Raw genomic sequence first — 27,231 nt, forward strand, 5'->3', positions numbered from 1 at the left:
TCCTCGCCCTCGCCGCAAACAACCTTGCTCGCTTTTTTTCCCACCAAAAACCCTAGCCACTCCCAGATTCGTCGCCGCCGACGACGATGCCGCCCAAGGCGTCCAAGAAGGACGCCGCCCCCGCCGAGCGCCCCCTCCTCGGCCGCTTCTCCTCCCACCTCAAGATCGGAATCGTACGCCTCCCTCCCCTCAACTCCTCCCCCCAGCCACGCCCTCGGCGTCGGGGTTTGTGTTCCGTGATCGATCGGCTGGATCTCGCCGCTTTTCACGCAGGCGGTCATCCATGCGGATGCGCGGGTTATGGCTTACTGCTTCTGTGAGCTATGCTGCTTCGCGGGGATAGATATCTGTTTGGTTCTATGGCGTGGAGCGGAGCATGCCCCAACTCGAGGAACTGATTTTAGTTGGGTTCTCGGATTTTTGCCCCCCCCCCCCCCCCCGCCTGGTGGCCAGCGGGATTTGGTCGTTGCTTAGATTTTTGTTTAGGCTCGTCGGCTGTGCGCTTATATATAGATACGATTTGTTTTTTCTTTTTACCAGTGGCCGTGTATCTTACTGTGGTTTTAGTGGATGATGTGAATTACGCATACCGGATGTTGGACTTAGGACTCAGAATGGCGTGGTATTAGTTGAATGTAGCTTTAGTGGGCAACCATACGTTGTAGTTAATTTTGGAAGTATGCTATGTAAAAAACTGTCTACGCCAGATCTTTTATGCATATAATTGTCTAGGCGATCTCCTGCTACTCTGTGTAGTTATTTTTTCGGCTATAAGCATTATACCTGATGATAGATACCTATACCGTCCTACTAGTAGGTTGTTCCCAATGGAGGATGTGCCTTTGGGTGCTGATAGTTTGATATTGCTCAGACACCTGCTATTGATCAATGATGTCAAGCATTTTCTTTTTATGTTATATACCATCATATGTTTAAATTTGCTCATTGTTGATCAGCAAATGATTTGATAATTAATTATTCTGTGCATAGCTGCTTTTCCATTTTTTCGCCCAAGCATAATTATAGTTCCATTTTTAGTCTTTTGATTTATCCTGGGTGTGTCACCAGTTATCAGGACTTATCAAATTTTTTGTATTTATTATCTCTGCAGGTTGGGTTACCAAATGTTGGCAAATCCACCTTCTTTAACATAGTGACAAAGCTGTCTATCCCAGCCGAGAATTTCCCTTTCTGCACCATTGAACCAAATGAGGCACGGGTTAATGTTCCAGATGAGAGATTTGATTGGCTTTGCCAACTTCACAAGCCAAAGAATGAGGTTTGTTTCTTTTGATCTTTTCTTGACTAATTCTATATATAATGTGCAGCTACTTCTCTTGTATTTGAAGACAACAAGATGAGTTCTGAAAAACATTTGCAGGTGTGTGCATATCTGGAAATCAATGACATAGCTGGGCTTGTTAGAGGAGCCCATGCGGGGGAGGGTTTGGGCAATGCCTTCCTATCCCATATACGTGCTGTTGATGGAATTTTTCATGTATTGAGTATGTACCTGTTGCTTCTTGTTTTGATTTGATCTTGCATTTTAGAGCATCTAGCATACATCAGTCATGGTGTTGTTTCAACATGAAGCAAAGTAAACGTTGTGATTGTTCCAGTAAAAACTTGATGCTTGGATTCAAATCTTTTCGTTGCATTTATTTGTGTAATCAGTAATCACAAGGTCATGTACTTCATGAATGTTTCTTATGTTTTCAGGAGCATTTGAAGACAAAGAAGTTACTCATATTGATGATTCAGTGGATCCTGTTAGAGATTTGGAAACTATTGGCGAAGAGCTGAGACTCAAGGTTTTTATAGGGATGCTTGATTTGCATGTCAGTAATGCTTTGGCTAAACATTCTTTTAACTGTACTCTGTTGCATTTTCTTTTGCAGGATATAGAGTTTGTGCGTAACAAAATTGAGGACCTTGAGAAGTCAATGAAGAGAAGCAACGATAAGCAGCTGAAAATTGAGCATGAATTATGTGAGAAGGTGGGGGACCTGTTATAGCCATTACTTTGCTTTGCTAAATTTCTGTCTGTTAACAGTCTTGTATAATATTTTGAATTGTTCTTTTCTTCAGTGAGTGGCAATTTAAATTTGGATTTTCTTCCTAACAGGTCAAAGCCCATCTCGAAGATGGAAAAGATGTCCGCTTTGGAGATTGGAAAAGTGCTGACATTGAGATCTTGAATACCTTCCAGCTACTGACAGCTAAGCCGGTTGTCTATTTGGTATGTTTCTTTTCGGTCATTGGTATGACACACTAGTTCTTTCAACTGAGATTTAAACTCTACTGTTTCCATTCAGAGACCCATTAACAATGTCACAGCTTTGGTTCATTCTAAGGCCATGAATATTTTTGAATTTATATAATTATGCCCATGTATATTGCATATTTTTTCTGATTATCAAGTTAATGGTGGATTAATGTTGAACTTGCATGGTGGACTTTTTCTGCTGTACCCTGTTTGTTTGTCAGTCTACCACCTATCATGTAATGATTATTTTGAGGCATCATGCATATTCTATAACAGTTAATACTATTTTTCTTGTTTTATGTATGAGAGCTCTACATCATGTATTATTTTTCAGAGCATCAATCAAATAAAAGCCAAATAGTAATAATCGTGTAATTAGTTGTATATCCAGCTAAATGAACACAATTATTTCAGTTTTGACCTTTTTCTCAAAAAGTTGAAAGGGCGATGCTACCTTTCCTTGCATATGGCATTGTACAGACCAACTTTGTTTTTGAACATTGGAACTATCTATTGTTTAATGATTGTTAATTCACTTTTGTTTTTGCAGGTGAACATGAGTGAAAAGGATTACCAGAGGAAAAAGAACAAGTTCCTGCCTAAGATACATGCTTGGTACTGTTCTCTAGTATATATCAATTTTATCACGAGTGTATTAAGAAGTAAGAAAAAATAATGTGATCTGTTCATTTCCATTTTTGCAGGGTGCAAGAACATGGTGGTGAAACTATTATTCCTTTTAGCTGTGCTTTTGAAAGGAACCTAGCTGATATGCCGCAGGATGAAGCTGCTAAATATTGTGCTGAAAACCAAATAACAAGGCAAGCCATGTCACACTATTTTACCGTTAAACATGCTCTAGTGATTAGCTTAGTTGAAAGACAAGGTAAATTGTTGTGGATGTTATTTCCTGAGTGATGCAGTACTGCTTGTCTGGTTTTTTCCTTGGGTCACTACATGTGGTCATACTATCTATATGAAGATACATTATATGATTTTGTAAAATAAAGTAGTAATCAAAACTACAATAAAGCGGAAATAGTTTTTTTAATTGCATATTGTTTATCATATATTGTAGCTTCTTCTTTTGCATCATTCAAACTTTCAGATTTGTCATAAGCTGTAACTTGTCCCTCAACATTCTCTATTTTGTACCGCAGTGTGATCTCAAAAATTATCAAGACTGGTTTTGCAGCAATCCATCTTATATACTTTTTTACTGCTGGCCCTGATGAGGTATATTTCTTCGGTTCATGTGATGCTTATCTTTCTTCCACTATTTACTTGTTGGTCTAATATAATCCATCTTTTATTTCACATGCTGCTAAATGACAGTAGCACAGCTGCCTTTTAACAATTGCATTGTGCAATTTACTGTGCTTAGTTTTAAGTAATAGCTTCATAAATTGTTCAGATGCAAGTGAAGCAAAATTTTAGTTTTTATATATTTTGTTTTCACATTCAAGGTAGAAATGTTTGAATAAATTTTGCTGAATTATTGACAAGGGGAGATTCTCTGTTCAGGTAAGGTGCTGGCAGATCAGGCGCCAAACTAAAGCACCTCAAGCTGCTGGTACAATTCACACTGATTTTGAGAGAGGCTTCATATGCGCGGAGGTACTCATGCAGTATATACTAGTTAGAATATGACATGCTAACATGGCTCTATATCCTTGCAAACAATTGCACTATTAGAACACACAGGTAGCTGGTCCATATAATTCACTAGTTTTAACATACCTCGTTTTGTTACAGTTGTCCTCAACTTCACAGTACTCAATGGACGCATTGATTTAGATTTTCTTTTTATGTTACTTTGCTATGTTGATATAATTCTTTACTTAGATCTATGTTCGATAAATTTGATGGGGCTGGTCTAGTCCAGTAGTACTGTTCCTTTTAGCTTCATGTGCACATTTAAAACAGAAATATATAAAGTGCCATTTTTCTCTTGGATTAGGTAATGAAGTTTGAGGATCTAAAAGAACTGGGCAGTGAATCTGCTGTGAAGGTATGCAATGCATGTGCAACTACCAAAAATTGATATTGTTCAAGTCCCTGTTTCGATACGTACTTAAAATGAAGATACCCTTTACTGTGAATTGTAGGCTGCTGGAAAGTACAGGCAGGAAGGGAAGACCTACGTGGTACAGGACGGGGACATCATCTTCTTTAAATTTAACGTGTCTGGAGGTGGAAAGAAGTGATTTACTGTTTGAAGGACGTTCAACGGAGTGGCCTGCACTTAGTTTTGGAGTTCTACACATCTATCTTTGTAGCAATAACAAGTTATGATTCGATATTTTGTACCATGAGGACATAAATTATCCAGGGATTGTATAATGAGCCTTCAAAGTTCAAAATCATTGGGAAAAAATGTACGGTCTTGCAATCCAGTATCTTGGCATGTTTTTGTCTTGTCTTAGTCCACCTGTAATTCCAATGGTTAAGGTGTTTTGGAAACAAAGACTTATTTTTAGTCCTTGTCATATTGGATGTTTGGGTGCTAATTTGAATTATTAAATAGACTAATTACAAAACTTATTTCATAACCTTAGATTAATTCACGAGACGAATCTATTGAGCCTAATAAATCCTATTGAGCCTAATAAATCCATGATTAGCCTATGTGATGTTACAATAAGCATTTGCTAGTTGTAGATTAATTAGGCTTAAAAAATTCGTCTGGTGGATTAGCTCTTATTTATGAAATTAGTTTCTTATTAGTCTATGTTTAATACTTTAAATTAGTGTCCAAATATTCGATGTGAGATAGATTAAAAAAATTTAGCCTCGTCTAAACACCTTCCTGCAAAGTTTTGTGGTACTCCCAGACTCGCTGTTGTGCTCTCAACTGTGGTATGTGGGCCAATACAAATAGTTGATTTCTGCACATGTTTTATGCATTATTTTTTGCTACTAGCATAATACCTGCTTGTTGCAAAGGGCTCTAAATAATATTCATTGACATAAATTAAAATCCTAAACCATATATGCGTAAAATGATGAAGGATATACAATCTTAGAAAAGTGACATGAAATTACTAATGAGTTTAGGCAGCAATATTTCAATATCATATAAACAAATTTCCCTAATGTTTCCATTTAGCTACAAATCCCTTGCCCCAATGTCTTACCATCCGCATCAGAGCACCACCATGGAGAAGCCAACTGCTGCCGCAATGCCCACACCACCGCAGCCATGGCCACCATCACCATGGCCTCCTAGAGGTAGACGACGGTAGCAGCTTGAGAACCCCCCTAGGTTGAGCGTATAGTTGATATGAATTCGGATTGTAAACCACTGTAAAACGAGATTTTGATTCAAAACTGAATGTGGTGATTAAATTTCTTTTTCAATCTGAGACTGATTGTTGCCACAAATTGAAGATTGTAACTGCACAATTTGTTATTGTCATGTCAATATAGTCTAAGAGATTGAAACTTCAGTCTAAGAGAGCTTGAGAATGTCAGTTGTGTTGCTGCACTAACATAAAAGTGAAATGCTTGTGCAGTGCACATTGATTGTTAGAATCGGTTGCTTTGACTGGACATGTGATTGTTTAACATTTATACTGATTTAGTCCTAGAATATTTGGACAGGTAATTATTGAACATATATCTATACATCATTGCGTGCTGCAATTTGAGAGCATAAATAAACATAGAAAAACGATCGAATAGAACTTATATACTGCTTCCTTGCAAAATGACAAAAGATAGCCGAGTTCATACTCACTAAACTCAGAATTGTCTAAAAACAAACGTCCTTCACCAGGATCTAACCAAAATAAAATGAACGAAGGGATCCACGTACTGAAAAGTGAGCAGGCGTGTCGCTCCCCCTAGGGCAGCATGGGCGATGACCAAAGAACCGCTGCCCCCACCCCTCTGCCCTATCCTCCCTGCCTCGCGAGGAATTTGTCATTTTAGCCGTGAAACTGAACGGTTTCACTCAAATGGTCATGAAACTGTGGATTTCTCTAAAATAGTCTTGTATCCAATGACAATCCTTTAAAATGACCATACATATTGTTTGAATTACATATTTTCTTCTTAGAAGGACTAACCTGCTCCTAACTTGCTCCAACATATGATGGATGTTAATTCTTGTCATATGTTGGTGTATTGGTGGATGACACAAGAAAAAAAAACAAGAATTTAGTAAGTTTGATATCTAAACAAGAATTCAATAAGATTTGTGTCCATCTCTTTCGGTATGTATTAGACTATGTATTCGTATTCGTAGATGGAACAAGAATTTCATAAAGGTGATCTCCGTCTGTTTCAGCTTGTGCTAGATTGCGTGGATGAAACAACAATTTCGTAATTAAGGTTGGTCTCCATCTCTTTCAGTTCAGCCTGTGTTAGGCAGTGTATTAATGGATACGTGTACCATATAAAACTGCTAAAAAGAGTGCCGTTCAGGTTGCCTGGCGACGCAGGGATTTTCATGTCTCTTTTCACCTCCGAATTGCACCCCAACATTATTGTTTCTACTTGCGCTTATAAGACAAAATTTAAATTGTTAACTTAAATTTAGAGTTAATTTTAGGTTTTTCGATGAAATTTATTTTTTAATCTTAGTTTTTAGGTCACTCTAAATACGTATATAAAAATTTTATTCACAGATTATTTTACATATACAACGAGCCAAAGAATCATCCCCTTAGATCTACTGTGCTTCTTTTCACCAAATAGAGTAAGGCTTTATAAATTTAGAATTTTTAAGATACACTCGAATAATTTTAAGCCGTTTGTTGATTTGGATTTAACGGATTTGATTTTATTATATTTTATCGATAGTATGTGTAGTAGAAATTTTATAATAGCTAGTAAAATTGAAACTAAATATATAACATTAGATAAATTTGTATCTCATATATCATGTTAATATAGATGAGTTGATAAATATATTTTATCAAGTTTTAAATAAAATATTTAATATACTTAAAAATACATAGTTATATTTAAATTTGCTACAGTACTACTGCTAGCAGTAGAATGTACCTTAACTTTTTATCACTTTTTTACCAGGTGCATTTAATCTCTCTCACATGAGTCACGTCACTATGTAAAAGTACGGTGTCAAATCTATTACCACTCATCCGTAAAAATATTAAAATTTTTCAAAACTTAGCGGACCTTCTTGTGGCGGGACATTTAATTATTTATCACTGCTACAATAATTGATTAAAAATTTATCATCCAATATGTCAATGACACGCGGGTTCTTAGCCAATGGTGACGAGGTGATGTTTGGTTTCATTGTAAGAGTATCGTAATAAAAAAAGATATACCATCGCAATTACGAGGAAGAAAAACTAAGCAAGGCACATTAATTAGCCGGTGCAATTATATCTTCGTTTTAATTATGTCAGGGTCAAGAGCATGGGCACAGCTGACAGTGAGACGGCAAGAGCATGGGTCTGCTGAAACGAATGACGAGAGTATGCGAAAGAAAATGAATGGACGCAAGTCGCTGTGCTTCATCCTATTATTATTATATGGCTAATTCCACGGCAACTGTTTGACCTCTTTCACTAATCAATAGGCCTACCGACGTGCTTGGTTACTGCATGTTTAGTCTACTAGAACATCTTCGTCAGATTTTCTATCTCATCCTTTATAAATATAAAATAAAGGATAAAAGTATAGTTCCAACAGAATATCTAATTTTTTATTTTTAGATGTCATCTATATCAGGAGAAAAACTCTATATTTAGATGTTCTCTCCATCCTTCAACAGATATGGAGAATGTTGGATGGTCTGCTAGAGTAAAAAATATATGAATGATAAAATTGTTTTAGATAATCATCTAAATAAAGATATGAATAACCAACTTTAGATGAGTTGTTGGGATGCTCTTATCAACTCTTATCTAATCCATGTTAGCATCATTTATAATGATACGCACATAAAGGTACAATCAAGTATGGTTTCTTCGTTAATGCGATAAAATATTTTTTTATCACAATAGTTTACTTTTTATTTACACTCATGCAAGAAAGCTTACTTTAACAAATACTAAGAGTTGACTGTAAGCCGTTGTCATGCATAACAACAGCTTTTCTTTAACAACAGCTTTTCTTTAACAACAGCTTTTCTTTCTCCTTCTCTCTTTTCTTCACATTACCAAATATACTTATGTGGTAATTGAGAGAGCCAGCTAATAAGCATATTTGTACGCGCTGTTATAAGGGCCTCCTAGAAATTGGGGCCGTGTGTACTCATGTGTGTCAAACGTCCACGGAGACAACCCTGCATGTCCTTCCGTTTCACTCACTTTGTGCTTATTTTAGAAAGAAATATAGAAAATTGTGTCAACATTTACAACACGACGTCATTAAATTCTATTTTTTTAGTATATTTAATTTGTGGTAAATGTTGATATACTTTTTATAAAATTTGTTAAACTTAGAGTATTTTGACTTAAGACAAATTCAAAATGTTGTTTGGCTTTTTTTGTGACCTTTTGAGTTTTGCAAGAGTACGATATTAGAAATGTGGGTGAAATTAAATATAAAGAATAATTGTGATCGGTTCTAACGAGAGAAAAGATGTAAATGAAACTAAATGGCAAATGACTGTGACTGTACACCCTCTGTTTTTTTTGCCGTTGACTTAATCATTCATCTTCTTTAAAAATTATATAATTATTAATTATTTTATTATGATTTGATTTATTATTTAACAAACTTTAAGAATGAGTCATAGTTTTATATATTTGCACAATAATTTTAAATCAGATGAGTGATCAAACATAAATTTAAATAATAATAATTTTATATAAAAAAACTAGAGAGGGTATTTGTGTGGATGTAAGTGGATCCGAGTAGCTAGCTAGCTACTCCCTCCGTCCCTAAATATTTGACGTCGTTAACTTTTTTATACACGTTTAAGTATTCATCTTATTAAAAAAATTACATAATTATTAATTATTTTTATATCATTTTATTTATTGTTAAATATATTTTATGCATATACATAGCTTTACATATTTTTTAAAAAAATTGAATAAGACGAATGGTCAAAATAAAAAAGTCAATTGCGTCAAATATATTTAGTAAGGGAGGCACTAACAAGCTTGCAGCAGTCGATTGCATATATGGTCCCGAAACATTATGCTTTTCTCCACATTACGCAACTAAATTCGATGAGTGATCATGTGTATTGTACTGTACATTTACTACACGCAACGTGCCTAGCGCTGCTACACAAGTGCCGGTTCCAAAACCTCATCTATCTATACCGTTCTATATTTGTGGCATTGATCGACGAGGGATACTCATCGTTAGTGGATCGATCTGTAATTAACCGGGACTAATGGCCTTTGACAAGTAAAAATCGACTCAGCTAGTGGATCGCAAAATCGATCTAATGATCACGCTATGTTCAACTTCATCAACCATTGATTCCATTACACATGGATCAGACTAGGAAAAAGATCAATAGAAAAGCTAATTAACTAGCTTCAAAATCTTTTTATGTCACTAATTAAGAGCTAACATAGAGTTAATTTGTACAATAAATTATACATAAACATATGTTACATCATTAATGCATGGTTCATCTCTCATACACATATTGTTTTGGAGCTTGTGTTGCAGCTGTTTATAAATTTGTAGCCCTTTTTTCTTATCTCTCCTTTGCTCTCTCCTCCACTTAAGTATAAATTAATATGACGTGATAATTTTTAAAACCCACTTACATCACCTATTATACTTGCTCTAAGAGTATTAGACTTAACTTAATATGCATAACCACCAGGTTCTATGAGCTAGCAGAACTACAGACACCAGGACTCACCATTATCATTCGCACTATAACAAGAAAACCAAAAACAACTTCAGGTTGATTGTCTAGGTGTTTTACGAAAAAAGCCAAACGATATATTTATAAACAAAAAATAATTTATGATTACAAATTTTATATACGTATTCTTAGTGATCTCAAAGCCAATATTAGAAATGAATTTGGTGAAAAAACCCTAAAATCAACTCCAAATTCAAAGTTAAAAATTTAAATTTTAGCTTATAAACATAAGCAAAAATGAAAAGATAGGATTGTCAGATTGTACTCACTTTTGTCGTCCAGGTGAAGGGCCTTAGGAGGTAGAGGAATAAGTCGCCACCACTATCGTACTGAGGGAGAGGAAGATACATGATGCACCCATCGTGTCCATATCCAGACCCATCGTGTCCACTTTCGCTGTCACACTAGAGAAGAAGCTAGATTAAGTCGTTGTTGCCAACACATGCATGTGAGGACGAAGAGAAAGTGTGGGGCTAGAAGTGATTACTGTCACACCAGATAAAGCTGCCACCACAGCGAGCCGCCTCGTGTAGTCGCTGCCACATTTGCACCTTAGAGTTTCTGTTGTGCCCGCCACCGCCTCATTTAGTATTTGCCGGCCTCCATCATGTGGTGGATGAGATAGTGTGGGGCTAGATCTGGCAGCCTCCTAGCTCCTCGCCGCTTGATTCAGTGAAAAGGAGCTCAGGGGCCGCCTGATCTACCCCGCTTCGCTTGTGTCGCCGCCTCTAGTGCCCTTGCATGTAAGAGGGAGAGGCGAGAGTCATTATAGTTGGGAGTCAAGAGTAATTACTACTCTCTTGCCACCTAGACCATCTATCATGGTGGTTGGGAGTAGTTACTGTTCATTGTTCTAATATAATGAAAGGGGGCTGAAGCTACATCTAGTTTATTCAAACACTTATAATATCATTTGCTGCAAATGTAAACACGCAAACCACATCAAAACTAATTCAATGGATGAATGCAATCACTTGATGGTTGCGTTTTGCATTGCAACCAAGCCTTAGGCCTCATTCAACACCACCAGTTAGTTAATTAAGCCCCTCTCGTTTTCAGCGTGCACACTTACCGAATGCTAAACGATGTATTTTTTGCAAATGTTTTCTATAGGAAAGTTGTTTTAAAAATTATATTAATCTATTTATATTTTTAATAATTAATAATTAATTATGTACTAATTTATTACTACGTTTTCCGTGCCAGGGCACTTATGCCCCCACGCCGAATGCGGCCTTAATAAGCTATCTTCTCTTATACGATGATCATTTTAGAGATGATCATAAGCAACATCAACACTTTTATTTTTTTATTTCATTTTAGAGATAATCATAAGCAACATCAACACTTTTTTCCAGATTAACAAAAAAAATAATTCAGGTTTTGTATACTGTATTAACTTGCAAAAACTGACTTGGAAATAATGCAAGCCAATTAACCGTTACTCCGTTCCATTGAATTAACAAGAAGTTCTTACCACACAATATATTACAGGGCTATGATTTAGCACACCAATTACAACTCAAATTTTTCTGACCGCTGGTAGTAATATAATATAATAACATAACTAATTACTTTTAATTAGAGGGTAACTAAATTAACTTAAGTAACTTAGGGCAGAATAACACTGACGTGCCTATCAAAGATCCAATTAATCGGGATGCTAATGGGCTTCTTCTGGGCCCTATCACGGGCCTTCTCCTTCATCCTCCGGATCTTCTGTGGCAGCGCGCACACGTAGTCCCGCGCGCGCCGCCCCTCGCCGGAGAGCCCCGCCGCGAGCTCCTCCACGCGCCACTCCCGTATCAGGTGGTCCAGGATGGCACAGTAGTCGAAGACCGTGTACGTGCCGGACTGCTCGGCGAGGGACACGACGCAGGCGTAGAGGTCGTCGTGGCGGCCGTCGGCGATGGGCGAGGTGGGCATGGCGACCCCGCGGCGCAGCATGTACGCCAGCGCGCGCACGCCGGCGTCCGGGTCGGCCTCGAAGAGCTTGGAGACGATGCGGGTATAGGCGGCCTCGTGCCGCTTCTCGTCGGCGGCGACGGTCCCGCAGATGCGCGCGAGCGCGGCGTCGCCGTGGCCGCGGGCGCCCACCAGCCGGGCGGTGTTGCCGTGGGCGACGGCGGTGGCGCGCTCCTGGAACGCCGTGTAGATGAAGGCGTGGTACGGGCTGCACGGCGGGTCGACGGCCATGCCGGAGCGGATGAGGCGGTGCACGGTGCGCTCCACCTCGGCCATGTCGAACCGGCCGGAGAGGTACATGTACCGGCTGAGCACGTCGCCGTGGCGGTTCTCCTCCGCCGACCACCCGCGTATCCACCGCGCCCACGCGGCGCCGTCGGCGCCGGTGCGGTCGCCGACGGCCTCGAGTCGGTTCAGCGAGCTCTGGTACGTGGGCAGCGCCTCCTCCGTCACCATGTTCGCCACCAGGCACACCAGGAGCAGGTCCGGCACGCCGGCCGCCCGCTCCCGCAGCTCGACGCACGCCGCGTGGAAGCCCTCGGCGCCGAGCTCCGCCGGGTCGGGGAGCAGGTCCGACGGCTGCCACGCCGCCTCCACCGGCTTGAGCAGCGGCAGCACGTGCTCCTCCACCCACGGCTCCATCTGCGTCAGCACCTCCAGCTTCTCCGGCGCCAGGTAGCTCCGCCACTCCGCCTCCTCCTCCTCCCGCTGACGCACCACGGCCGCCGCCATGATCGCACTGCCACTAACAGCAGCAGAAGTACTCCTGCACTTCGTCCTGCATTGCACGAGCATCACAAACTCATAATAAACGAACACACGATAAATACAAATTTAAATTTATCATTCGTTTAGCTTAAATCTGTTTTGGATTAACACACGATCGATGGACGTACCAATGGCTGCTGCTCGTGGTGATTTGCATACCGATATTGTTTAGGGTTCTTGTTGATGGTTTGGAGCCAGGTATAGTTGCTAATGGCATCGCTGCTGGTGGTGACATGATGCAGAGATCGATCGAATTAGCCAGAAGAGAGTGGAGATCGAGCTGCACTAGTTAAGTGTTAAGTTGTGAGTGAGATAACGTGAATGTTTTGAGCAGGTCGAAGGCTGGTGTTGCTTACTTATAGGCACATAAATTGCTTGCAGTTACTCCACTCTACCAGTTGGTTGCGTACGTGGCTATGTGTCACATCGAGTTCAGTTATGACCATAGCAATAAAAGAAGTGTAGATGCTCCCCCTCTCTTATTTTTCTTATTCGACATCATTAATGATTCTTAGGGGGTGTTTAGTCGGTGAAATGAAAATTTTTGCATGTCACATCAGACGTTTGATCGGATGTCGGAAGGGGTTTTTGGACACGAATGAAAAAACGAATTTCACAGCTGGCGTGGAAACCGCGAGGCGAATCTTTTGAGTCTAATTAGTCTGTCATTAGCGCATGTGGGTTACTATAGCACTTATGGCTAATCATGTATTAATTAGACTCAAAAGATTCCTCTCACGATTTCTCACATAACTGTGCAATTAGTTTTTCATTTTATCATTGTTTAATACTCTATTTAGGTGTCTAAAGATTCGATGTGATGTTTTTGGGTGAAAATTTTTGGGAACTAAACAGCCCCTTATATAGGTATGAGTGACTATGTATGTAACGAAAGTTATGCAATTAACTTTCGGATATATGTTTGACCATACTTTTTATCTAAAAATATATATAATTATTAAATACTACTTCCTCGATTCCCTTGTAGTATCGAACGTCGTTGACCTGGTGGTGATTGCTTAGTTTTTTTAAGGGAAAAATAATATATTTACATATGAGAATTAGTTTATAAATAAAACTTTTATATACATATTTTTAGCGATCAATAAGTCAAGGTTGAAGAATAAACTACAATAAAAAGCATCAAAATCAACTTTAAATTTAAGACTGAAAATACGAATTTTGGCTTATAAGCATATATAAGTAGAAGCGAAAAGTTGAGACTGCTAGATAATTGTGTGTAACCACCTCTCTTATTAGAAAATAACTATTATTTATTTTGTTGGGATTAGTTTCATCATTAAGATACGTTAAGCTTGATCTATGTCCCTACATATTTGCAAAATAATTTAAATAAGATAAGTTATCAAACAAATATAGGTAAAAGCAAATGACATCAAACATAAAAATCTGATGGGAGTAGCAAGTAATTTCACCGAAATCACCACTACTATATACTCAGTATTTTGCTATGGACTACTGACATTTTATGTATAAACTGACTTTCGGTTCCATCCCTGCTTCCCCAAAAAGGTTTTAAATTGGCGTTACTAAACCTGAGGGATACTGATAAGTCTTTGTAATTAATTGTTTAACAACTAGTAAACATTTCGTACAGCACTTGCGATGCTAAAATACCAGTCATCACACGCATTAGCTGAGCTATCAAACTATTAGGCCCATTACACTACCACAATCCAGAATTCGATCAATTCGTTGTGGTGCCGTGCGAACCAAAATGATCCTCATTAATTTCCTTGGCAGTAGTTGCAGCCTAGAAAACTATCGCCGGTGGTTCACTGCTACTCCAAAATGATCCTCACGTGGAGTAAGAAATTTTTATTTGCGTGGGGTGGAAATAGGCAAACGACATATTTATAAATAATTTGTGAATAAAAATTTTATATATGTATTCTTAGCGATCTAAAAACCAATGTAGAAAAATAAACTTTGGTTAAAAACCCTAAAATCAACTCCAAATTTAAAGTTAAAAATTTAAATTTTAACTTATAAGTATAAGTAGAAGAAAAAGATAGGTGTTGCAGTCGATCTATTCGTGAGTGTTTTAGTGTGGCAGCTCACCAACACGAAGTCTTTTATGGATGGTTTCGGCAATTTTCAAGGCATTTTTGGTACAGTACTGGGGCTACCTCAGCCTACCAAAATGCTTTCTAATAGCGAGGGTCGACTCTTATTTGTTGATTTTAAGTAAGTCACGTTTGATTATTCGTTTTATTTAAAAAATACATGACTATTTATTATTTTGTTATAATTATTATTACTAAAAACACTTTAAACCTGACATATAATTTTGTATATGGTGCTTGACGTCACATCTCCAACAGGGCAGTGATGAGCACGAGGAGGAGGTGCTCACTCTCCTTGATCTAGCGATGCAATGACAGGCTTGAGGAGGTCCTTTGCTCTTTCCTTTCTTTTTTCTTACTGCTTAGATTAGTGAGGTTTGTTTGGAATTTGTGATGGTTGCAGCTTGTCGGAGGATTGGGTTCTAGATGGATTTGTAATTGCAGGGTTATATATTTAGGGGGTTAGAATATATCTGGGGTTAATTTGTTCATCAACCCCGTCGACAATCTTGGGTTGGAGGGGTGGAGGTTAGGATTTGGGGTTTCGATCTCCGCTTGATGCTGGATTTGAAACAATTGGCTTTAGCACTTTTTTTTTTGGCTCATGAATATTATCAGGTCGGTTGTGTGACATCCAGCTCTGATTAGGCATGGTCATCAACGCCGAAAGTTCGTGGATTCAACACAGATGTGAGTTCCCAATAAAGTAGTATTGACGGTATCTTCTATTGCAGTGACATGAGCACTTAAGGGAGATGAGATATGCCATTTCACATGTTCCAAAAGGTGTAGATATATTTGTCCCCTAAACATTAGAAGTATATGATATATTTGTCCCCTAAACATTAGAAGTAGTCATTACGAAAAGGGTATTAATATTGGGATACATTTTTACTGTCTTTTTAATGCATTAAACTAATCAAACAAATATATTTGTCCCCTAAACATTAGAAGTATATGACAAATTGTGTATAATATCCGTCAAGAAATAAAGAGAAAACTAATGTTTCACTAGAAGACACCCGTGGTATGCTCATCTTGCATATGAATGGTTGGTAATAATTGAAGATGGCCGGCCGGCGACATGCATGCGGCACTGCATGTTACTACATAAAAATACCCCCTCCAGAATAGGGATGGCAATTATACCCGTATATCCGTTTACCCGCGGATAAAAACCCTAACAGGGTCGGGTTTGTTTTCTATTTAATACCCGCGGGTATTTAATTGGGTCAAAACTAGTACCCAACGGGTAAACAGGTACGAGTATGGGTGCCTACCCATACCCGCTTTACCCGTTTACCCGTTTATGGGAATGACAGGTGGGCCCAGCTACCCATATATATATATATAGAAAATTTTAGGGTTTCCATCCCCTAGTTAAATCCCCAATCTACTCCACTCATACAGCTAGCCGCCGCCCTTACTTCCTCCCCCTCGATCTCCTTGTCGCCGGTGCCGCCGGGCTGCCTGCGCCCCGTCCCCTCGACACTGCCAGGCCGCCGGTGCTCCATCCCGTCAACGCTGCCGCCCAACAACGACGATGATGTCGTCGAAGATCTGATGCTACCGCCCGACGCCGGTCGAGTCCGCCGGCCCCGTCCCCGCCGACGTCGGTGTCCGAAGCCGCCGCCCCCGTCCCCGTCCCCATCCCCGCTGATGCTGCCCCGTCCTCAACGATGCCGACGTCCGACTCCGCCCTCGTCCCGGTCTGGCGCCCCCATGCGACACCATCGTCGCCCCAGTTCGGCGCCCTCATCCGACATCGCCCCCATCCTCGCCGTTGCCGACTCGCTGCCCCTTCCGACCCTATTATCACTTTCATTTTGATGTTGTCGTTGCCCCATACGCGTTGATCTCCCGCACTTGCTCTCTTCTAGAATCCACTGCCTTATTGTACAAATTTCTTTGCTATTGTGTTCATCTTCTCTGTTCGGTTTTGAGGCTTCTATGTTGCCTTTGCGTTGTCGGGTAAACGGGTATTTTCACGGGTATAGGCACCCGCGGGCGGCGGGTATGGGTAGAGTTTTTTACCCGTAATGTGGTAACGAGTATACCCGCGGACGTGATTTTTCTCACGGGTACGAGTATGGGTAGGCAATACCCGTACCTGTCATACCCGATTGCCATCCCTACTTCAGAATACTCATAATAGCATAGTTGAGTTTAATTTGACAAACATTAAACAAAAACTCAGGTAACTATCATTTATATATCTTATTATGATTAGACTTATTACTAAATTTATTTTATTTTCAATTTATATCATCGTGGTATACTAAATTTTTTAGAAAGAGAAATGATTAAACATGAAAAAAAAATCAACGATTCATCTAATAAAACACAGAGAGACAAGTACTGCACACGGTGGCATGCATGAATTAATGCAGGCATGCATATGACCACGTGAAACACTTCAACCAATGCTCTGCCATATATTGTCACGACATCTACATCAATCGTGGACGGACCATTGAGTTGCATCATCGAGCAGAGAAAGTAATATTGCATGCTACATTCATGGAGCAACAGATCTAGGCAGAGACCATTGCTGGGAGGACGATATTATTAATAGTTCACCAACACGACGACAAGCTAGATAGGCTCCTTGTTTGAGATAGATTAATTAGTTATCGTGGATATTATCAATGTATTAGAACAAAGTTTTGTGAGAAAACATATTTTTCAAAACGTGGAGCAAACAATCCGTTTTAGTAATCCGGTGAATATGTTAAAAAGGAGTACGCACGTATCATTTCACATGTCAGTTTGATTAAAGTATATATAGCTGTTGCTTCTATATTATTGTTATTTGAGTCCATATATAATGTTGTAATTTAATTACTTCCTTTTTTCCTTCCTTCCAAATCGTAATTAATTTAACATATGTAGCTGGTTATTAGCACAATGAAGAGAGAGCTAGCTAGCTAACTTGATTAATCTGCCAGCACAATTAATATATATATCTCCAGCAGAGAAAATATGGCTTTACAAGCAATTGATGCTCTTTATGGCATGGTGTTGGATATGAATTTGAGCAATATTAATTTACATCTGTGTCCGCAGTGGAACTATTTTTTTTTTTGTAAGAGATTCAATTCGATCGATCGAAATGTCTGATGCAACTATTCAAGCAAGCCATGTGTTATTATGGCCGCAGGGCACAGACCCGTACCTACGTATCGAAGAGAAAAACAAAAATGAAAAAACTAGTTCTAGATTAAGAATCAGTATCTTCATGTAAAACAAGACTAAAATTGTGAGAGATGAGTGGACCATGTGATAACAAAGATATAAAAGTTATAACGTGGAAGATATTTTCTTGACACGATATCCTAAAATATTGAAACCACGATAGTTTCTAGTATTAGTATTAGAAGTGCCCTCAACATGCATAGCATTAGTATCGAGAACACGTTACTGAGACTCTGGATCTTGGAGCTGTAGCTAGCATGCTAGCTTTGCAGCAGTTACTCTTGATTGCTCGATGAATGAATCATCAATGCATGTGTTGGACTGTTGGTTGCTCATACGATTTCACTACTGTTAAAAAGAAAAAAAAAACCTATTTTTACAGACTGACAACAGAAACACCCGCCTGCAATAATTGAATTTTCACGTACCATCGTTTAAGAGACCCATATGTGGAATATGTTTCTTTTGCAGGGGGCCGCATACAAAAATTTGATTTTTTTTTTGGCGGTCAGCAAAGAGTGTTGTCCGTAAAAAAAGATTACGGTGTTTTAACTGACCGTGCTCATAATTATCTAAATGGGTAATCGTTTTGACTTGAGCCAAACGAACATATTTAAAAAAAAATTAATAAAGTATTAATATATATATTGACTAAAAAAGGTTAAAAAAAGCTATGATAAAAACACCAAATTAACTTCAAATTTAAGATCATAAATTTAAATTTTATCGGATAAACCAGAAGCTAAACAATGAGCCCACGTTCGCTCGGACGGGGAAATGAGTTAGTTATCCAGCGGGGAAAATGTAGTAATAAATTAGTACATAATTAATTAATTATTAATTATTTAAAATATAAGATAAAATAAACATGATTTTTAAAACAACTTTCCTATAGAAATTTTTCTTTAAGAATACACCGTTTAGCAGTTCCGGAAGCGTGCGAGCGAAAAACAAGGAGATTTATATAACTTGCTGCCGGTGCTGAACGTACGCGGCCTGAATCGCGAGTGTGCACGACTCTAGAGAGATCGTGGGCCCAAATCTGATACCACTTGTTGGTCTAAAACCGGGAGAGGCTAGCCTAACCTGGAGAAAACTTTTCTAAACCCCAAAAGCTAGCTTTTGAGGCGAGTGACTCAGCCCGTTTTAAGTTGATACCAACTCTTTCTAAACCTTGTAACATAGGACTATTCCCAACACTCTCTTTCCACCGCCGCTTCCGACACCAGCAGCCCAACTCCACCGCAGGAGCACGCGAGTGGAGGATGCGCGCGCGAGGCTGCCATGGTGAGCGGCTCAGCAACGGCGATATCCACAGCTCAGCCATGGTAGTGGCAAGGAAGGCTGGATCTGCCTCCTCGATCGATCGATCCTCCAGCTGCTAGAGTGGCTCTCTTCCCTGTAATGGCTAGCTTGTCACGTTGTGATGGATTTGGTTCGTTTCTTGATTATGACGGATGCATTGTGATCGTGATGTTTTATTTTGCATTTTTTTCTTGATTTTTGGTGTGGTTGTGGCTGTCATTGTGATCTATGCAGCGTGTGTTCGATCACCTGTTGATTGCAGCGAGTGAGGGAAACAACTATGTAGATATGTGGGTTTTGATTGAACCAACCATGCACCACTAGTCAAAATTGGGAACCACATCACATGATCAGAGAGAGGCCTGACTCACGAGTCCTTCGTTGAGGAAGATAATATCCATCCAAATTAGGCGAAGTGAGGATGGTTACCACATCGGCAATGGCGATGACATGATGGTCGATCCAGTTAACTTGCGCGTGCTAGCTGGGGCAAGCCACGGCGGCTAGCTTCTTCACCTGATCGTGCAGTTCAGTGTTCATGCGGTGGTTGATTTGGCGAGGAAGAGCATGTACTAACTTCACCTTGTTGTTGGAGGTGCATGGGGTTTTTTTTAGAGGAAAGGCTCACGGCCCTGCTTTTTAAAAGCAAATATAAAGTTTTTCTGGGGACGTCAGCTTACAAAAGTCAGACTCAGACAACAACTATCATAAAAACTCACAGGAAGAGCTCAGGCCAAAACAGGAGCTAGTAACAACGACCACTAAACATCCAAAACAGACTAAAACTAGAAGCAGAAAACAAACTAAAACTAGGCCACACCCCTCCTCGGACTTAACTTGTAAACCCCCTCCAGAAACTTCATCCTCACTTCAGTCACTTGCGACTCTTCATCCCGCCTTGCTAAGCTGCTCCACTGCGCCAAAAAGGAAATTCCTGGCACCATTTGCCAACCCAAAATATCTCTGCAAACACACCAAACAAACCTAGAGACAGGACAGCAGAAAATTAGATACTAAGGTGATTCAATCTCTCCACAAAGCTTACAAAGCTCAGAGCCATCCCACTGTTTATCTTTCAAAGTTTTCGTCGCCTGAATCCTATCTCTCAACAACAGCCAAATAAAATGTTTTTTCAAAGGGATAGGAGCATCCCACATAATCTCCATTCTCTTATCTACCACACCTCTGAAAGATAGAAACCGATAAAGAGATTTAGAAGAGAACACATTTTTCTTCTCCAAATCCCACATTATAACATCTCAATTGTGGTGATTTGGTAGCTTGCAGTAGACTTCCAGTCGATCTCGATTTGGCAATGATTTTGTCCATTTCGCTATACAATGTAACACCAAAGGTTCTGATCGAGTTCGAATCTCCTATGTAGTGAATTTCATATCAGATTATTTGAGGTGCTAGTTTCATACTTAGGCTAAGCTCCCAATTTAAAAAGGTTGTATATATCTGACTGGACACAAGGCCAGGTAAAAATACCCCTATGTTAAAAAAATTAAGAAAAAATTATAGGTGACGTGGGGCAGATATGACTAAAAGGATAGATTTTTCATTTTTACCCTCTGTTAAAGTACTGATTCATTTTTACCCTTTCGCTTTTTCATGCAGCATAAGAAAAAAGATAAAGCCTACGATAGTGGGTAAACAGCATCAGAGTAACTAATGAGAACTATTCATTTGTAAGATGCAAAGTTTTAGGGCTTTAGAAGTAACTTTCCATTCACATGCTTCACAAGTAACTTGCCATAAATTTGTTTTATATTAAGCACTGATCCATTTTTCACTTTTACTTTTTTTCATGTAGTATGAGAAAATAAGACACAACACGTGATGAATTGTAAATAACATTAATGGAGTAACTAATGAGAACTAATAATTTATAAGATGCAAAGTTTTATGGCTTTAGAAGTAAGTTTAACAATTTTTAAAAGGAACTTCAATGTTAATTAATGGGAATTAACTTTCACATGGTTCAGAAGTAACTTACTATAAATTTGTTTTACGCATTGGTTCATTTTTTTCCTTTCACCTTTTTTCATGTAGTATGAGAAAAGAAGATGAAACAGGTGATGAATATTGTAAATAACGTTAATTGATGAAGTAAGTAACAAAAACAAATCATGTATAAGATGTAAAAGTTTCGTGCTTTATAGAAGAAAGTTTCACAATTCTAAAGTAACTTCAACATTAATGGGAAGTAGCCTTTTCATTGTTCAAAAGTAATTTTCTATAAATCTATCCGAATTACTTATTCATTTTCTCATTTGTTTTTTTTCATAGAAGTGTGTGAAAAAAAAATCTGTGATGGATTGTACGTAACTTCGAAGCTAAATGGGATTTTATATGATCTCAAGACATAGCTTGCTGGTTTAGTGGTTTGATACTTACTTCGTGCTTCTTTTTTTACATAACACGGATCCATGAATTGTGGAGACAGACCTTTTGTGATGGATTGTACAGACTATTGGAACTAAAAGAATTTTAGGGTCTGAAAAACCTTCCAATTTTATGACAGTATGTGCTTTTTATTTATTGAATTCAACACATATTTACGAATTTGTACGGACTTAAACTCGCCATTGAAGTCCTAGTTCTTCTCTAGTGCTGTTGATATTTTTCACTCCACCTATTCTATTGGGCTAGGAACCTAGGGCCTCCAAAGACTTTGTGTGGGACTGGTCCATACGAGTGGGCGTACTATTGGAGTTTTAACTTTTTTTCGATAATATATAGGTACTAATTCACTATATTTGTTTTAAGAGTAGCGTTAAGGCCCAAGTTGTCCCAGACTCAGTTCCACCCCATAATCCTTGTGTTAATTTCTAATGGAACCGTCGTTGTGGGCTGCGGCTAGGTGCGGGAAGCGCTGCAACTAGGTTCATGAAGGGAAGCGTGTGGTGATAAGATATGGCGCATCGTTCTACTAATTGACTTTTTACAAGGGGAGAAAATAAGCAGCAATGAACAATAGCTATTGAACATATGCGTTAATTAGCATGTTCATTATATACAAAGAAAAGAAAACAAGAACAATTAATCGAGCAGGAGAAGATCGCGGCGCGGAAGTTATGGATTCACGCGGCCGGCCACGTAGAAAATGCCGCCGCCGGCGACGAAGAGACCACGTCAGGTCGATCGCCGGTGTGGTGCACGTCTGCGTGCAGGTCTCCCGGACCCGGAGCCGAGAATTAATGGCGAACCAGCAGCCGCCGGCTGCGTTAACTGTTGCGTTTGGGCCATGCGTTGGGGTGAAAACGGGTTGGGTTTGGTCAGATTTCGTCTTTTTCATATGCTAATCTATATTTTACAATCGGATTCAGATTTAACATGGATATTATCGAATACGGATATAATCATTGATTATACTGGGTACAAATATGATACAAATATGTACAAGACAAATACAAACACTCACAGTATAAATATTTATGCGGATATTAAGTCAAAACAACAACCATATATACCACATAAACAATAGCTATTAAACATTTGCATATACCCAAAATACGACTGTATTATGGGCTAGCAGCATATTAATGTCTACCGAGACCGAAATAGCAGCAAAAGTATCAATACTTCAGTAGTACACACAACAACATGCCAGTACAATTGCAAAGTTTCAATTAGGTAACTAGGTACAATACAGTAGTAGACATGGAGCAACAAAAATCAGGGCAGCGGCGATGGAGTCTAAGCGGGCGGCGGTGGACGCATGTTGGAGGCTGGGCGAGCGACGGTGGATGCGCGACGGAGGACGGCCGGCACCTCAGCGGCGAGCGGTGGAGTTCGGTTGGCGGCTCAGTGCCTTGGTGGTCGGGCGAAAAAGAATGGCCCGGTGGCGTCGGACGCATGGCGGGTGGCGGACCGGAGGCTTGGGCGGTGGCCGGTTATGTGCGTGTATGCGTGACAGCGTGAGCCGTGACCCGTGAGTTGAGAGACAGAGAGACATAGTGGTTGGCTTGGGCCTTGAAAGGTTGAAAGCTGGAAATGTTGCCCGTTAACCGGATAATATAGCCTGGATAACCCTTATTCGTCGGATATTGCCCTCTTAAAATATCTGGATTCAGCTCCGGATCCATATAAAATCTTGAGTACCCGAATATCTGACCCGAATTTGTTCTAAATTAATATGGGCGGGCGGACGCTCAGGAAATACCCGTCAATTTTTAACCCTAACCATGCATGAGAAGTTAGGCTATTAACTCCTTAGTTAGAGGAAATAAGAGTGGTAGATAGATGTGAATTGGGAATTGAGCGAGAAACGTATTGCACACGTTTTGATACTTGAGAAGGAGCTGTAAATAGGGAGAACGTTTCTCATTTACATCCAAATGAGTCGTACCTTTTCTTAGAGAAAAACCAAATAAGATATTTTATAATAAATATTTTATCTTTATTGTTCATTATGACTTTTTTCCGGGGAGGGGGCTTACCAAGTTAGCATACCGTATAACCATTGAAACTGATATATTTTTTAAATTTGACAACATCAACAGCAAAACATTGAAAAAGGACAACATGGGTAGAGTCCCCTTTTATTTTCCTCAACCGTACATGGAGCACAGCCTTGTGAGTAACCAAATCACCTGTAAAGGTAGGGAGGGGCATGTGTTAGGGCCCACGGATAATTCACGGTCAGATCTAGTTTAACCAAATAAATTAATTTTAAAATTTAATTTATTTAATTAAATTAGAGCCAGAAGATTATCGATGACTCGGTCCACGGCCGTGGTCTATTGCTAAAAAAAAGGAAAAAAAAAACTACTTAGGTCAAGAAGACATCCACAGGCCTATCAAAGATCCAGCTAAATGGAATTGACTTGGGCTTCTTCCTCATTTGGGCCGCTCTATCCTGGGCCTTCTCCTCCATCCTCCGGATCTTCTGCGGCAGCGCGCACACGTAGTCCCGCGCGCGCCGCCCCTCGCCGGAGAGCCCCGCCTCCATCTCATCCACGCGCCATCGCCGTATGAGGTGCTCGAGGATACCCCGGTAGTCAGATGCGGTGTACACCCCGGCCTGCTGCGCCGCGGCGGCGTAGTGCGCGAACAGGTCGGCGTCGCGGCAGTCGTCCATGAGGGCGGCCGGCATGGTGATCCGGCGGCGCATCATGTACGCCAGGGCGCGCAGGGTTGTGTCCGGCTCGGCCTCGAGGAGCTTCTCGACGACGCGGGTGTAGGCCGCCTCGTGCCGCTTCTCGTCGGCGGCGATGGCGCCGCAGATGCGGGCGAGCACGGCGTCACCGTGGGCGAGGACGTTGCGCGCGGTGTTGCCGTGGGAGATGGCGGTGGCGCGCTCCTGGAAGGCGACGTAGATGAAGCCGTGGTAGGGGCTCGACGGCGCGTGCATGGCCATGCCGGAGCTGATGAGGCGGTGCACGGTGCGCTCCACCTGCCGCATGTCGAGGCGGCCGGAGAGGTACATGTACCGGCTAAGCACGTCGCCGTGGCGGTTCTCCTCGGCGGACCAGCCGCGGATCCACCGTGCCCACGCTGTCCCGTCGGCGCCGGAGACGTCGCGCGCCGACTCGAAGCGGTTCACCACGCTCTGGTACGTCGGCAGGGCCTCCTCCGTCACCATGTTGCCCACCAAACACACCAGCTGCTCGTCCGGCACGGCGGCCGCCCGCTCCCGGAGCTCGACGCACGCCGCGTGGAACCCATCCGCGCCGAGCGCCGCCGCGTCGGGCACCATGTCCGACGGCTGCCACGCCGCGTCCGCCGGCTTGAGCAGCGGCAGCGCGTGCGCCTCCACCCACGGCTCCATCTCCTCCAGCACCTCAAGCCTCTCCGGAGCCAGGCACCTCCTCAGCTCCTCCGCCTCCTCCACCGCCAGCTCCCGTCCTCCGGCCACGCCGCCGGCCGCCGTCATCGCCGACGCACTCGCCCTGCGCCGCCTGCAAGCGTGCACACTAGCTACCACGTCAACACATGCATGCAGCTGACACACACAGTGGCAGCGGTTAGAGGCTCACCAGAATCGGATGAGCGTGGCAGTTGCAGCCGGTGGCTTCAAGAAGTGACGGTTGCTGTTTGGATACCCAAACCAGCTTGCCAACAAGGTGTAGGATGTTGCTGCCGCCATGCTCGAGCAGTCGATCGATCAGACGACGACGACGACAAGGAGGAATCGGCTTGGATGAGACTAGCTGGCGAGTTGCACGGCTATTTGTAGAGCTAACTCGTAAATATAGCTATCTAATACAGTATATTGATGGGACATTAACTAATACAACGAATTTAAAAAGGATGTATCTAAATTCGCTGTACTATATAGTGTCTTATCATTGTACTAGGTAGTTGTATATTTTAAGTTGGATATAGTTAGATGCTGTTTACATTAAGAAAATTTTTGGAAGAAGTGTCACGTTAAATGTTTGATCGGATGTTGGAAGGGGTTTTTGAACACGAATGAAAAAACGAATTTCAGGGCTAGCCTGGAAACCGCGAGACAAATCTTTTGAGTCTAATTAATTCGTCATTAGCACAAGTTAGTTACTATAGCACTTATGGCTAATCATGGGCTAATTAGACTCAAAAGATTCGTCTTAAGATTTCTTTTATAACTGTACAATTAGTTTTTTGGTTCATCTATATTTAATGCTTTATTTAGATGTCCAAAAATTCGATATGATGTTTTTGGAGAAAAATTTTAGAAACTAAACAAAGCCTTAGACACTTGTGTTGATTTGACTTCGTTATGATAGTCTCGGTGCTTTAAGTTGGATGTTTTTATGAGAATAATACAATGTCACATAGGATAAAATATAACATGTTACTATATTTACATAACATGTTATCATATTTATCATGGAAAGAAGAGATAAATAGGGTCTTAGACTTAATTTCAATAGTCAACGTATGACAGAAATTTTGTATTAAATAAGCATCACGATTTAAGTAAACTGTTATAGCCAATTGCTGGCTATAAGCATATGTCACATCATCTAAAGCTATTTTGACCATCCAAAAAAGTGTATTTTGTTGGTTTCTACGTCGTTTGCCATGCGTGTTATTTAAATAATAAAAAAATTAGTCACACATAAAATATATTTTCCTATCTAACAACAATTAAAATATTAATTATAAAAATTAAATAGATGAAGAGTCAAATATTATACCTAAAAACTGAAAATTATCAAATTTTGGGTCGCAGAGAGTAGTACTTTAATCATCATATAAAAAGTGTGAACACTAATATCAAGAAGAACAATAACTCCCTAATAATATATTTAATTCATGTTAAAAGAGCAGTTGGGTCACAGATACCAAACTACATGCATACATGCAAAATAAAAATTTATAAATCACATAAATCACCCCGATCTTTTTGGCTTTTGCTTATGCAATTATAAGTCAAAATTTAAATTTTTAATCTTAAATTTAAAGATGATTTTAATGTTTTTTATTATAGTTTATAATATAGTTCGGAACGTGTAGTGATTTAACTTCGTTATGATAGTTCTAGTGCTTTAAGTAGGTTGTTTTTATCAGAATAATAGAATGTCACATGGGACAAAATATAACATGTCACTATATTTATCTAATATGTTATTATATTTTTCATCGAAATAACAGAAATTGGGTCATGAGACTTAATTTCTATTTATACCACCAGCCTGAAAAATTATATTTCTCTTTTTTTTATTTAGCCACCAAACACAATTTTCTAATTAACAATATCTAGTATTACGTTGGTAAATACGTGGATTGCATATAAATGTGGACTTTGCTGGTGTACTGCATTAAAAAGGTTGTTTGTGACTGTCTAAAATTAACAATGATAAATTTACCCATTTTAAACAGAAAATTTAAGTTTA

The 27,231-nt window shown here is 40.0% G+C and overlaps 3 protein-coding genes across 3 annotated transcripts; 1 reads left to right on the top strand and 2 right to left on the bottom strand.

The window, feature by feature from the left end:
• On the top strand, positions 1 to 4,685 carry LOC102715500 (obg-like ATPase 1). The gene is made up of 12 exons (XM_006659141.3): positions 1 to 173; positions 1,112 to 1,279; positions 1,382 to 1,505; positions 1,720 to 1,811; positions 1,899 to 1,997; positions 2,126 to 2,239; positions 2,817 to 2,881; positions 2,971 to 3,087; positions 3,427 to 3,502; positions 3,791 to 3,883; positions 4,227 to 4,277; positions 4,375 to 4,685. The coding sequence occupies exons 1-12, from the start codon at positions 87 to 89 to the stop codon at positions 4,471 to 4,473; spliced, it is 1,185 nt and encodes a 394-aa protein (XP_006659204.1). The 5' UTR covers positions 1 to 86; the 3' UTR covers positions 4,474 to 4,685.
• Positions 4,686 to 11,503: 6,818 nt separating this feature from the next.
• Positions 11,504 to 13,159, bottom strand: LOC102721950 (acyl-[acyl-carrier-protein] desaturase 6, chloroplastic-like). Its single transcript, XM_040526974.1, has 2 exons — positions 12,944 to 13,159; positions 11,504 to 12,825 (listed from the first exon to the last, which is right to left on the bottom strand). The coding sequence occupies exons 1-2, from the start codon at positions 13,048 to 13,050 to the stop codon at positions 11,694 to 11,696; spliced, it is 1,239 nt and encodes a 412-aa protein (XP_040382908.1). The 5' UTR covers positions 13,051 to 13,159; the 3' UTR covers positions 11,504 to 11,693.
• A 10,994-nt stretch (positions 13,160 to 24,153) lies between these two features.
• On the bottom strand, positions 24,154 to 25,496 carry LOC102722238 (acyl-[acyl-carrier-protein] desaturase 7, chloroplastic-like). The gene is made up of 2 exons (XM_006659853.2): positions 25,387 to 25,496; positions 24,154 to 25,308 (listed from the first exon to the last, which is right to left on the bottom strand). The coding sequence occupies exons 1-2, from the start codon at positions 25,494 to 25,496 to the stop codon at positions 24,180 to 24,182; spliced, it is 1,239 nt and encodes a 412-aa protein (XP_006659916.2). The 3' UTR covers positions 24,154 to 24,179.
• Between the last annotated feature and the right edge of the window lie 1,735 nt (positions 25,497 to 27,231).

Source organism: Oryza brachyantha, chromosome 8 (genome assembly GCF_000231095.2).
Source record: "Oryza brachyantha chromosome 8, ObraRS2, whole genome shotgun sequence".
NCBI lineage: Eukaryota > Viridiplantae > Streptophyta > Magnoliopsida > Poales > Poaceae > Oryza > Oryza brachyantha.